General features: G+C 41.8%; 1 protein-coding gene across 6 annotated transcripts in view; it reads left to right on the forward strand.

The window, feature by feature from the left end:
- herc1 (HECT and RLD domain containing E3 ubiquitin protein ligase family member 1) overlaps positions 1-13,515 on the forward strand; it is a 69,440-nt gene extending 55,925 nt beyond the window's left edge. For all 6 annotated transcript variants that reach the window (XM_088295635.1, XM_088295636.1, XM_088295637.1 and 3 more), the window contains exons 58-79: positions 625-745; positions 847-993; positions 1,138-1,239; positions 2,955-3,128; positions 4,353-4,652; positions 4,753-4,818; positions 4,917-5,042; positions 5,860-5,998; positions 6,207-6,388; positions 7,139-7,294; positions 7,370-7,492; positions 7,588-7,690; positions 7,857-8,026; positions 8,143-8,281; positions 9,090-9,259; positions 9,455-9,624; positions 9,707-9,872; positions 9,954-10,030; positions 10,248-10,500; positions 11,451-11,603; positions 11,727-12,032; positions 12,833-13,515. In XM_088295635.1, the coding sequence (XP_088151761.1) occupies positions 625-745; positions 847-993; positions 1,138-1,239; positions 2,955-3,128; positions 4,353-4,652; positions 4,753-4,818; positions 4,917-5,042; positions 5,860-5,998; positions 6,207-6,388; positions 7,139-7,294; positions 7,370-7,492; positions 7,588-7,690; positions 7,857-8,026; positions 8,143-8,281; positions 9,090-9,259; positions 9,455-9,624; positions 9,707-9,872; positions 9,954-10,030; positions 10,248-10,500; positions 11,451-11,603; positions 11,727-12,032; positions 12,833-13,018 (3,529 nt within the window). In that variant the 3' untranslated portion in view covers positions 13,019-13,515. The remainder of the gene's footprint in view (positions 1-624; positions 746-846; positions 994-1,137; positions 1,240-2,954; positions 3,129-4,352; positions 4,653-4,752; positions 4,819-4,916; positions 5,043-5,859; positions 5,999-6,206; positions 6,389-7,138; positions 7,295-7,369; positions 7,493-7,587; positions 7,691-7,856; positions 8,027-8,142; positions 8,282-9,089; positions 9,260-9,454; positions 9,625-9,706; positions 9,873-9,953; positions 10,031-10,247; positions 10,501-11,450; positions 11,604-11,726; positions 12,033-12,832) is intronic.
- The last annotated feature ends 606 nt before the right edge of the window (positions 13,516-14,121 follow it).

Consider the following 14,121-nt stretch of genomic DNA (forward strand, 5'->3'; position numbering starts at 1 on the left):
TCCCAAAAATAATATAAACGTTGGTCAACAATTTTCTGAAATGTTCAAGAGTTAAGAAAAATATGAAATTCTTTGACTACGCTGTTATTAAGACCAGGTGTTAGATTTATAATTGACTGTCTAACTATAAAACAATAACCAGTTCACAACCATGAATGATTTAGGTACGTTTTTGGATAGTGCATCATTACAACTCATATCTGAATGACCAATGATAGGTCGAAAAGGAATCAGGTGTGATATTCTATACATAATCTGTTCACACTATAAAATACGGGTATTGAACAGAACATGAACAGATTTTCTCTCAAACATAATAAATCCTGATTTTACATCATGAGTGATCTTATGCAGTCTACTACTGTAGATGCATAGGACTCAGCTGTCGATATTACTAAATATTTACGTTGTGCCCAAATTAATGTCTTGTTGGACACACAGCTGAGGATTTGGGCCTTCCAAACCCTTTTTGAACCCAGAATTAATTTCTCCAACAAGCCCGCCAAATTTATTTTTAAAATGTTCATTCACTTGTGTGCCTTGTGACTGCGTATATACTTGTGACCATAGCTGTATTGACTAATTTTATTTGATTTGAGTTTCATGTGTCACCATGTTTTTCAGATGCTGTCAGAACGGGCTGGTCACAGTCTGGACTGTTCCACAGGTCATCTCAAATTTCCCCGAAGATTGTTCCTCACACTCGGAGGGCTGGTGGGAGAAAGAAGCGAATCCTAAACGCATGGTACTGATTTTATATGGAACATGATCAAATCTTTTCAAATGTCTTGTGACTAATAGCAAGTGCTTCACTTTTCGCATGCTTTTGCTGTGGTTGCTTCGCAGTCGTCACAACAGTCGCAAGACGGAGCAACGTGTATTTTCCAACTGAAGGGCCATATCACTCCAGTGAAAATGGTCGCCTTTAGTCCTGATGGTCTTGCTTTGGCCTCCGGGGGTGTTGGAGGCCTCATGAACATCTGGTCCCTGAGAGTAAGTAATATATGGAGGTGGGAGTTGGGGGGAGTGGTTCATTATCGTGTTCCTGCAGATACTGTTGTCCTCGAAGCTTACATGTCATGCATGGTGGCTGCAGTTGGCTCTGTATGTACCCGAGTCATTTTGTGTACTTGACAGGATGGCTCGGTGGTTCAAACAGTTGTTGCTGGTTCAGGGGCCATTCAGAATATTGTGTGGATCCCAGATGTGGGTGTTGCTGTCTGCTCCAACAGGTCAAAGGTAAAGTACATCTCGCTCTCTTTTATACTGTTCTGTGGTTGTAGCAGGATGGCCATAAAAAAGCGGATATTTATTTGAGGCGGCAGAGGCTAATCTGTAAGGACAAATGTGAAAATAGCAAGTAGTTGTTAAAGAGATGCTAGTCTTCTTCCTGGCTACTGTCAAAGGTGCCCTTGAGCAAGGCACCATCACCTTCCGCATGCTCAAGAGGTGCTGGGATGTTTGGAGGCCCAATCATTGATTGTTTATATCAGGAGTCCCCAAACTTTTTCCTGTGAGGGCCACATAACTTTTCCCTTCTCTGATGAGGGGCCGGGGTCAGTTTGTAACAGAAAAAGTGTGATGATTGCAGGAGTGCCTAAATGTAAAAATGTATTGTTTTCCAGAAAGCCACAATCAAATAACCCTTTCTGGATTCTTTACAGAACAAAAGTCAGAAAATAAATAACACTATTAATTAAATAAATAATAACCAAAAAAACATCTCTAGGTTCTTCACAGAAAAAAAAAGTCCATGGAACATAAACTTTCTGTTGTGCCGTGCACAGTCTTAATAGGTCCAAGTTCCATGGTTTGGTACAATTTGCCGAAAATATCCTCCCCCGTCATAGTCCCTTTCAGACTTTGGAGTGCTGCCAGCTCCTCGCACATCTCAAAGTTTGCACTAACTCCACGAATAAAAATGAGCAGCTGCGCAGTGTCCTGCACGTCTGTGCTCTCATCCAGTGCTAATGAAAAAAATTCAAATTCTTTTGTCTTCTGCTGCAGCTACATTACCCCCGATTTCTTCAATGCGTCTGGTGATTGTACTCGCTGATAGACTCACGGCATTAAAGACTTTCTTTCTTCTCGGGACACACCTCCGCGACAGCGTTCATGCATTTCTTGACAAACTCTCCCTCAGTGAAAGGTTTACCACTGCTTGCTATCAGTTGAGCAACCCGAAAGATGTCCCGTACAGATGACTGGTTCAGCTGAGCTTGGCGTACAAATATATACTGCTGAGCTAACAGTCCACTTTTTAGCTTTGAGAGTTTGTCTGCTCGCATTTGGCCTTGCAAGCTATCATACTTGTCTTGGTGACGGGATTCATCGTGTTGTCGCAGATTGTATTCTTTGAATACCTCCACCGCCTCTTGACAGATCAAACGACACAACTTTCTTTGCATTGAACAAAAAAATAATCGTTTGTCCACTGCAGGTTAAATGCCCTGCATTCTGAATAAATTTTTCTCGTACCTAATCTTTTCACCATCATTCCGCTCTCTCTTTGAGAGGGGCGTGTTTAGGATTTTTTTTCTGGGGGTTGCCAGATAGGGGCACAGACTGCAGAAGGTTGTAACAGAATGTCACGTTATATGCGTGTATAAAATAGTTACTAATTGTTAATAATGAAAATAGTTCATAACTAAGGAACATTTTATTGCAAAAGTACAACTTTATTATCAAATACAAATACACATATGAAAAAAAAAATCAATATGCTTTCTGGTATTGTTCAGGGGGCCGGACCAAATGTGGAGGCGGGCCGTATCCGGCCCGCGGGCCGTAGTTTGGGGACCACTGGTTTATATGATCTAGTTCTCTGTGTCGTGCAACACAAAAATTTACAGAAGTGTGCTTTATAAATTCTCCTCCAAATTATAATTGGTCTTATATATTTTTAATTCAATAATATACTTCCTTTGTTTTGTTTTCCTTGGTGTGTTTTTTAGGATGTCTTAGTTGTAAATTGCTCAAAAGAATTCATGGCAAGCAACCACGTGCTGGCAACTTGCCGCTCAGCTCTGAAGAAGCAGGGTGTGGTTGGCCTCAACATGGCCCCTTGCATGAGGGCCTTCCTGGAGAGGCTACCTCTTATGTTGCAGGAGCAGTATGCATATGAGAAGGTAAGGACATTTAATATATCTTTATGATCCTAAATGGAAATAATAATGTCCATTAGCCATACTGAGATAGAGATGGCATAAGATGAGAAATTCAAATTCTACAAATATACAGAATGTGGTACCAGTCATCAGAGGTGGGCATTTAAATAAGGTTTTCTGGTTTATCATTAGTCATCCGTCAGGGGCCTGGGCAGACCGTCCGTCAAGTTTTCAAGACGACCCAAACCCAAACTGTAATTGTCTGTTGATCAGTACGTCATGTTATTTTACATGCGCTTCCTTTATACTATCCAAAGAGCTTGCTACTCAGAGAGCTTTGCACGCACGTAGACTCACATACATTTCACATAACCTAAACTTATTTGCCAAGCTTTTGAAATGTTAAGTGGTAGCCTATTGCCGCTTTAAGTCTTAAAGGTTTTACACCAAAGTTTTACTTTCCTTAACCAGAATCCCTTGCCGCATTTTTGACAAAGGTACAATCTTGGTAGATTAAAATGCTTCTCAGCCTTGTGCAAGCCAAAATAGTTTCCATGACAATAAATTAATGGATTTTGTCTTCTTTTTAGCAATCTTCTTCATCATCTTTTTCTTCTGTCTTTTAGTGGTTGGCAAACAACTTTTAGCGCATTACTGCCACCTTCTGAAATGGAGTGTGGGGCTGCAAAATACCCTAACCTTACTGCTTCCAAAAATAAAAATGTAAAACTTAACTCATAAGAACTTCTCTGTAAAACTGTTGTCTGTATTCAAAGCTAGTTCATTAATTAGTTGTTGCCTTCCCAGCCTGACTAACTCGTGATGTTCCTCTTTGCTGCTTCTCAAGTAAGCCTGCCATCAAAACAAACACACGCAAGACAGGCTGGGTGCATTCAGCAAAACGGGCGTCTGTCAGTAAAAGACTGTGAGGTCTGTTGATACGTGACCCGGTTAGAGACGACGACCCTGGCGGACGAAAACCCCCTTCCTTCCGTGCTTAGTCTTTTCCTTTTTTTAAGTTTCGTGTCTTATTGTCTAACTTCAACAAAACAGATGTCGCTCAGTGTCGGACTGACGGAATGTCCACCTCTGCCAGTCATTGGCATTACGATTCTGTGTGGGGCAATGTTTTGTTACGCAGAGAGAATCCATGGGGAGGACAAAGCACAACATTCTTAGCCATCAGCAAGTGATGCTAAACATCCTTTCCAGTTACATTCATTCCCTTGTTTCCGGAACTTCCAGCCTCATGTAGTATGTGGGGAGCAGCTTATCCACAGTCCCTACATGCAGTGCCTCGCCTCCCTGGCAGTGGGACTCCACCTGGACCAGCTCCTGTGCTGCCCGCCAGTCCCGCCTTCTCTCCGACACTGCCCACCTGAGTCTGGCTCTGCCATCTGGAGTGCCAGTGAGTGGGCCTGGCTGGACTGCTTTTCAATTACAGTAAAGGCGGCAGAGGCCCTGGCTCGAGGTGCAAGCTTCCCCGAGTCCTTTATTGTTCCTGACCTGGAACCCGTTCCCAAAGATGAAATGACCTTGCTCATGGTGAGGAGGGTGTTCATGTTTGTTCTAATGCATTTCAAAATGGAATTTATGATAAATGAACAGCTCAAGTAATCTTATTTCTGCTGTGTTTTTTTTACAGGACAACAATAAATGGATTGCCGGTATGGATGAACAAATCATGTCCTGGGCTACCTCTCGACCTGAGGTAATTAAATTGTTGCCTGAAAATAAGACACACAACTTATAATTATTCTACTAATGGTGATGGTCCTTTTTTGTCAATTTTCACAAAATGTTCTTCAGGACTGGCACCTTGGAGGGAAATGCGATGTGTATTTGTGGGGTGCTGGACGACATGGCCAATTGGCTGAGGCAGGCAGAAATATCTTGATACCAACCATTGCGCCTTCCTTCTCACAAGCGCAACAGGTATTCATATGTATACGTCTTTGTTAAACACAATTCCAGTATAATTCTGTGACAGTTAAAATAGCTCATTTCAGCTTTGCTGAAGCGAAGGAGCTGGTTTTTATTTTTTTCAAGTTTGAAGGAGGTATCTGAGCAAGCTTCAGTTTTTGTCTAAACCACGTCTTGGAAACTAAATCAATAAAGAGTAAACGCTTCAAAACATTTTAAGTAAACAATTGTTGGATAAAAATGGCCACTGGCCGGGTGATATTTTGAGTCTCTTTCAACATCGTATAGCCATCCCTGTATGTTGTTGCGAGGCGGAAGTTCCATCCATGTACAATCCATTCACCCAGTCACAGATAACTGTTGACACACAAACTTGCAATCCTGTTCCCGTTTTTCCCCTCCTAGTTAAGTCAATAAATTGAGCAATAAATAGTTAGTTTTTTTTCGTGTTTTATTTCTTTATAATAGTGTGTGTTTTCACTTGTTTCTATCTTGCATTATATATTGCACTGAATTTTTGGACCACACACTGGTGAACAAAAAAGGTAAATATCACTTAATTTGGGGGATGGAACAGATTAATTGCATTTCCATTCATTTTAATGGGAAACATTTCCTTGATTTATGAATGTTTTAAATGGGCTCAGGGAACCCATTAAGTTTGTAACAAGAGGTCCCACTATATTAATTATTTTACCCAAAGTTACATTTCCTTTTTCTTTTTTTCTCGTAATGTTTTATACATCTACATGTACTAGCTGATATTTGAAATCTCCAACTTTTAGTGAATTCCTTTTCAGTTAATGTGTCAGCATCTCTTCCCCACCAGGTCGTGTGTGGTCAGAACTGCACCTTTGTTATGCAGCCCAATGGGACCGTGTTAGCTTGTGGAGAGGGCAGCTATGGCCGTCTGGGACAAGGCAACTCTGACGACCTGCATGTTCTCACCGTCATCTCAGCTCTTCAAGGTGGTGTTAAATCATCCGTTTTATACGTACAAGTTATCTGCTGACCTTTGTGACATTCATTAAAAATGCCAAAAGACTGAAATATCTGCAATTGGTTAGAATAGTTGAGAAAGGGGTTTAGTTGCAATTTAGGAGAAGTTTTGTTTTCCTGTCATTACTTATTAGTTACGGTGTCTCTTGTCTTTGTCAATTTCTTGGTGTAAATCAGGTTTTGTGGTGACTCAGTTGGTGACATCCTGTGGTAGTGACGGCCACTCCATGGCACTGACAGAGAGTGGTGAGGTGTTTAGCTGGGGTGATGGCGACTACGGCAAGTTGGGCCACGGAAACAGCGACCGCCAGCGCCGACCACGGCAGATTGAAGCTCTTCAAGGAGAGGAGGTGGTGCAGGTTGGTCCTGTTTCTAAATTGAGCCACTTCTCACCACGCTGGCATTGCATTACTCTGCTCACATTTTCATGCTTTTCACTTCATCACTTGTTCAATTGAGTCCACAGGTTTGTGGTATTGCCTTGTTTTGGACGCCATACATTGCACAACGGCTTCATTTACTCCACATCGCTCTGGAGATTGCGCCCCATAAAAGACGGGAAGGAAATACTTGCTCTCAAAATAGCGTCATCTTCGGATGATGACGCCAAGTCATGGTTGCTCATCAACTATGCGTCTAAAACTGCACTTTCGGTCATTGTTACTATTACTTTCTGTTTTCTGCTTCTTTCATTTATTGGAGGGCTCTGTGTTTTTCAGCTTGCAAACCAATGTTAGAAGAAAAAGCTGGAGTCTAATTGGCTGCAATCATGTTTATTTCCGTCGTATCTGATTAAATAGCTGGTCATGTAATATCACGATTGTCAATCATATAGTTTGTGCAGCCCTACTTATATTGCCCTTTGGAAGGTAATCAACTGGTCGGGCAGTTGTGGGGGGCTGACGTGTATGCAACGCAAAAAATTTTTTTTTCATGCAGTGCTATTCCTTTTTGTTTTTTTTTTCTCCAAAATTGGATTCATGCGTGTTTCGTATGTGAATATAAATCCGAGATGTATGTGATGTGGACGCTCATCCGGACACAGACCCCATAAGTCTGACATCATCATTTCAGCCGTATGTCATTGATAATGTGCTTTTTCTCCGTAGATGTCGTGCGGGTTCAAACATTCGGCTGTGGTAACAGCTGATGGAAAGCTTTTCACTTTTGGCAATGGTGATTACGGAAGACTTGGTTTGGGAAACACCTCCAACAAGAAGCTGCCAGAGAAGGTCACGGCTCTGGAAGGATATCAAGTTGGTCAGGTTAGAGCTACTGAAGGGAAAATGTATTTTTGCTTACTTGCAGCTCATGTCAACACTGCCTCTGACACTCTTCAGGTTGCTTGTGGTTTGAACCACACGTTGGTGGTTTCTGCTGATGGAATGATGGTGTGGGCTTTTGGTGATGGAGACTATGGAAAACTGGGACTTGGGAATTCGACTGCCAAGTCTTCACCTCAGGTTAGGCCCGCTTGATATTCTGAGAAGCACTCATGAGAGGAAAGAGTGTAATAGATTTGCGTTATAATCGAATCATTTGACTTTTCTATCCTTAGAAGGTGGAAATGCTGTGTGGAATTGGCATAAAAAAAGTGGCTTGTGGAACACAGTTCTCTGTGGCTTTATCAAAAGATGGAAAAGTTTTCACCTTTGGTAAAGGTATGTTCAAATACGCATTTTCATTTTAGACTTATTTTTGAATAATCGTAAAGTATCATAATATTTGGCATATATGATTCGTATATAAGTGTACAGCTAGAAATACTTTTGAAGACTGTCAATCAATTTAGTTTTTTTCCCTGAAATGTTTTTTCTACTGCTCTAGACCGCCTGATTGGTTTGCCAGAAGCCCGGGCAAGGAACCACAACCGCCCCCAACAGGTGCCGGCACTGTCAGGGATTCCCATCCAGGATGTTGCTGCAGGGGCTGAGCACACTTTGGTTCTCTCTTCCACGGGGGACGTTTACACATGGGGCAGCAACTTAGAAGGCCAGGTAACCAACTCAAAGCCTGTTTGAAACACTCACAATGACTGCCACAATATTTTACATTTGCAAATGTGATGTATGGTCCTTTTTTTTTCTTTTTGGTGAACATTTACTATCTTCAGCTGGGTCTGGGCCACACCAACCACGTAAGAGAACCGAGCCTGGTGACAGTGTTGCAGAGCAAGGGCATCAACCAGATCACCGCTGGACGTTGCCATAGTGCAGCGTGGACCGCTCCCTCTGTCCCCCCTCGAGCACCAGGTCAACAAACACGCACACACAACCTGACTCTCACACTGCTTTAGTTTGAAATACAAAAAATTGAAATGTTTAAGTTTTGTTTCTGCTGCCATTTTTCATGAGCTGAACTGCAAAAAAATGCTCACTTTTGTCAAATAGTTTGAAATCTGAGTGTGAACAATTCTGCTTTGTCGAGATAAACACCTTACAGGTGTAACTGATTAATGCTCAGGTGTGCCTTAGGCTGCTCACAATGAAATGTGCAGCTTTATTGTATTGTGCAAATAAAAAACAGTCTTTGACCTTTGAGTTCAGCTAGCGAACAAGTCTTGTTTGTGTTCAGTCTCAAAATTCAAGGTCATAAAAGACCGCAGTACCAAATTAAATAATAAATGTACATGTACAGTGTAGAAATGTTTGTTTTCACACATTACATTTTGATGTAGACTATTGTTCATTCATTATTCAAGTTTTTTTTTTAATTTTCAAATATTCAAGCACTCAGTGTCAGTGTTCAAACTGAGAAAGGTTACAGTAGCTTGCATCTTCATTCTATTTTTTTAATTGCTATCAAATGTAATTTTTAGAGGGGAAAGTATGACTTGTTTATGATGAATGCTTTGGCCTGCTACGCATCTACTACGTATTATAGTATTGCTCATTATGATGGTACCCGGATAGACAACTATTATTTTAGATTTTGGTTCGCAAGTTTTGAAAACTACTGTCCTAAAGAATATAGTCACGGACTAATTTTTATAATCCAGTCAATCTGACTTGAGTTTGTTTTTTGTCTTTGACTTTCAACTGACGCTTGTTCCGTTCTCAGGCTCTTCGGTCCCTCTCCAGCTCGGTCTGCCTTTGGCCGTCCCCCCGCAGTACAGCGTGCTCAAGGAGGTCAGCATGGAGGCAGTGAGAGCTCGCCTCCGCCTCCTTTATCACTTCTCCGACCTCATGTACTCGTCTTGGAGACTTCTCAACCTCAGTCCCAACAACCAGGTTCTCAAAACAACTTGAACACACCAACACAAATATTGATGAAACATTCGAGCACATATCAAATGAATTTTATTATTTTTAATTCATTGAGTTTTCCATCTGTTGTGCAGCTGCCATTTTCTGACCCAAATATCTTAACCATCTCCCTCGATCCTACATAATAATGTTTTGATAATTAAGATGTCTGCTTTGCAGAGCTGCACCTCTCGCTACAATGCAGGCACGTGGGGGATTGTTCAGGGCCAATTAAGACCCTTACTAGCCCCCAGAGTGTACACCTTACCCATGGTGCGCTCTATTGGCAAAACCATGGTGCAAGGCAAGAACTATGGTCCCCAGATCACTGTCAAACGAATCTCCACAAGGTCAGTACTGTCACTTGCAGTGGAGGAGTCCAGCTCTTTACTTTGTCACTCACCGTTTCATTTTGTCTCCATCTATTTGCAGGGGGCGCAAATGTAAACCCATCTTCGTGCAAATTGCCCGTCAGGTTGTGAAACTCAATGCTTCCGATCTCCGTCTTCCCTCAAGAGCTTGGAAGGTGAAGCTTGTGGGCGAGGGAGCTGATGACGCAGGGGGGGTCTTTGATGATACCATCACAGAAATGTGTCAGGTATGGCGCAATCAGCAGTCGCTTGGTGCTTGTGTGATTGGAAGTCCTGGTACTCTCGTTGGGCTGCAAATGTGTTCATAGGAATTGGAGACCGGTGTGGTAGACCTGCTCATCCCGTCCCCAAATGCCAGCGCAGAGGTTGGCTACAACAGAGACAGGTGAGGCAAAATTATTCAACAAATCTGTCTTTATTATAAAGAACAGAGCCCGACCAATATGGGATTTTGGGGCCGATGCGTTACCAATATTGTGGGTTTCAACAAAACCAGGAAATCCGATACATCATTCAATAAAATGGTTGAAATATTTTTGTGGTTACTGGGTGAGAAATTGAGAGCATAATTTTTAATGAGTTCATCACGGTTCTTTTCTAAGGTTCCTCCTCAATCCATCTTCTTGCCTGGATGAGCACATGCTCCAATTTAAATTTCTTGGCATCCTGATGGGTGTGGCCATTCGCACCAAGAAGCCTCTTGACCTTCACCTGGCTCCTCTGGTGTGGAAACAGCTGTGCTGTATTCCGCTGCTCCTTGAAGATCTGGAGGAAGTGGACCTCCTTTACGTGCAGACGCTGAAAAGCATTCTTCACATCGAAGACAGTGGCATCACTGAGGACAATTTCCATGAGGTGAGTTGATGTGGCAAACTCAAATATTACATTTAAAATATTTTTACACATCAACCGTCTCTGTGTGCGTGTAATCTTTTTAACTGAGAAACTGACAAACAACACTCCCCATGAAAGATAATGCAAAAATAATGAAAGTGGACGGGGTGAGTCCATAATACAAATACAACTTTCTAGGTATAGCACATTTCACATTTAACAAAAGCTGGAGCTGTAATAAAGCGCTTTCCATATAGTGTCATATAAATGATCAGGAAATTAGAACACTAATTAAAAAACATAAACACTTATACAGTAGATGCCAGAAGAAGAGCTGAAATATTTAATTCTCACCAAAGCTTGTTTGCCTTTTAGGTTTTTCCGCAGCTCTTTCCCTCTCTCTCTTTCTCTTTCTGTCTCTCTTTATTTTTATTGCTTTCGCTCTCTCTTTATCACTCTCTCTCTCGCTCTCTTTCTTTCCTTTATCTCTCTCTCTCTCTCTCTCTCTCTCTCTCTATTTGTGACGACTTTAACATAAAAAACGCAAAATGAACAATAAACACTACCAAGCTGCAGGCTGTGAGAGAAACGTGATCGACAAGCCCAGCAGTGGATGATTTATAGTGGAAAGTTGGTAAATATCTACGTTACCAATTACATTTTTATCCAAAAAAAAAAAAAAAAACAATAAATGGACCTTTGATTTGTTTTAGACAACTCCTGATTTAAAGTCTCTCTGAGTCGCTCACAAGGAGTAGCCATGCCATAGTACCGATATTTTACAAAATCATGCTATGTTTCTTAAAACCGAAAACATTTTGCTGCTTTATGGGAGGGAAACCAAAGAAGTGAATTTGAAATCCTTTCACTGGAGTAAATTGAGTTATGAGCTTGCTCACACAATGAGTTAATCCCTCAAGTCAAGGATAGCACTGTAGTCTCATGGGGTTGTTATTTTTTTTACCTTGCAGATGATCCCTCTGGATTCCTTTGTCGGTCAGAGTGCAGATGGCAAGATGGTGCCCATCATCCCGGGAGGAAACAGCATCCCTCTCACGTTCTCCAACCGAAAGGAATATGTGGAAAGGGCTATTGAGTACCGCCTGCATGAAATTAATCGCCAGGTGAGGATGTTCATTTGGTCACTGAGCTGAATAAAATGAACAACCGTGGCTGAATGTTGAGAAACCAGCGTGAGCGGGATATATTATCGAGCCCTAATGAGGTGCAACTGGCGCTGCTGTCAGGTGGCGGCCGTGCGTGAAGGCATGTCCTGGATCGTGCCGGTGCCGCTGCTGTCCCTGCTGACGGCCAAGCAGCTGGAGCAGATGGTGTGCGGGATGCCCGAGATCTGCTGCGACGTCCTGAAGAAGGTGGTGCGCTATCGAGAGGTGGACGAGCAGCACTCGCTGGTGCAGTGGTTCTGGCAGACACTGGAGGAGTTCTCCAACGAGGAGCGAGTCCTCTTCATGCGCTTCGTGTCGGGACGCTCCAGGCTGCCCGCCAACACGGCCGACATCTCGCAAAGGTTTCAGATCATGAAAGTGGACAGGGTGAGTTCATGAATTCACTCGTGTCAATTAGGGCGCAACCATTTGGAAAAATCTTTTAATTGTGAATTTTTTTTACCTCAAAGTTGCGATTTCATGGGCAATTTTTTTCAAGGTCCTATTTTTCAACAAACAAAATCATTACATTTTTCGGTATTGCAATTAACAATGTCATATTTATTAGACATAAATGTTTTGTTCTTATAGATGAGGCTTACGCTATAAAAGCAAATGGACCATGAATGAATATCAAAGACACTTTATCTTCTTCAGTTTGAGTTGTGAAACTTAGTAAGCACTTTGCCTCCCAGTCTTTTAAGCGTTCTACCAAACAAGCGTGACATAAAGATACTAAACAATGCCTGCAAGCTTCTTGACCTGAGCCTGCTGATTTGCTACGTGCGGACCAATCACAAAACAACAGTGTTTTTGGGGTGGGATATAATTTCTTTGTTCGTCTTGATTTAAAAATCATCATTTTCCATGAAAAACAAAGTTTGGCTCCCTCAAAACAACAATACCCCAACAGCCACAGCAATTTTTTTTTTTTTTTTTTAATATTGAATCTGTGAGTGTCGACCTGCGAATATGTGGGGATTCACTGTATTGAATAGAAAGCTGACTGACCAACTGCAATGAAGCAGTTTGGGTTTTTCCCCCCCCCAAATTGCAGCCTTTGTAATTTAACAATTGCATTCTATTACGTTGTAATGTCAACTTGAATGTGATTAATTGATTCGGCCCTGTGTGAATGTTTGTGTCAGTCGAGTTTCTGACGGGTGCCTTTCTTGTCTTCTGTGCAGCCGTACGACAGCCTGCCCACCTCCCAGACTTGTTTCTTCCAGCTGCGGCTGCCTCCGTATTCCAGCCAGGTCGTCATGGCCGAGCGGCTGCGTTACGCCATTAACAACTGCCGCTCCATTGACATGGACAACTACATGCTCTCACGGAACGTGGACAACGCAGAGGGCTCTGATACGGATTACTGACGCTCGTTTGAAAGGTGTCAGAGCTCCCCAAATGAGCTGGCATGCACAGATTTAGCCGAATGCCTCACAAAGCCTGAGATGCATCGTCATCGTCATCATCATCACTGCACCAGTATAGGAACTCCAGCGCAGATGGGCCACATTTTACATTCATTTATGTATTTTCAAACAGCACAAGTTTATTTTGTCCTTGTGGCTTAGGAACTATTTTTAATGACACAAAAATCTTCACAAGTGCATTTAAGTGTATGTGTTGTTATTTTTAGTTTTTTGTTTTCCTTTACTCCACATCCCTTTTTGGGGCGCTGCATGGAGTTGTTTATTTGTTTGGAAATGTTCATAGGATATTCAAGAAGGACATTAGGACAAATATATAGTGTACATTGTGTATAATGCTTCATGAGAGAGTTCTTGCTATGACATCCATATTTATTGTTTTATTGCCTATACCTGGTTTCCCAAAGCATCCAAACCAACAATAAATGCTGCAGAATGGAGTTTTTTTGCCGTCTTCTGTTTTTTACAGCTTTCGGCATATGCATTGTTCCTCAATAATCAATGCAATTTACTCTTTTTTTTTTTTCAGTTATCAACAATCACATTTAAAACCAGTGGGTTGTAAAATAGCAATGTTGCAGGAGATCATCTCAAAACCTGTTGATCTTTACCTTGTAAGAACGTGGATGGTTTCTGCCACTGTCTCGTTTGACGATGCAAGAATTCCCTCCCAGGACTGTTGCAGGTAGGAGTCCTGACATGCACGCTCATGGGTCTTTCTTTAAAGGGTACTCCAGAGGTTCTCCATAGATTTGGGGTCAGGGGTTAATGGTGGTAGCATCCATCTGGACTAAGTAGCATGACTTTCATCAATTAGATGTTTTAACTGCTGCTGTCTTCATATAACACATTCATCTGACAGAAACTTTCCTTAACATGCCTTTATCTGAGCAAACCTGCGATAAACACAATTTATTTTACTGGGTTAACTGAAGTTTTCTTGATATAACCATTTTTCTTTACTGAGACAAAGCATTAGAATATTCCATGCATTGTCCCCCATTATACATAAAAGTGACTCATTGGGTCGTTTTCCTTTATTTCGA

This window comes from Idiotropiscis lumnitzeri, chromosome 5, assembly GCF_059441095.1.
Source record: "Idiotropiscis lumnitzeri isolate Australia: NSW breed Sydney's pygmy pipehorse chromosome 5, RoL_Ilum_1.0, whole genome shotgun sequence".
Classification (NCBI taxonomy): Eukaryota; Metazoa; Chordata; class Actinopteri; order Syngnathiformes; family Syngnathidae; genus Idiotropiscis; species Idiotropiscis lumnitzeri.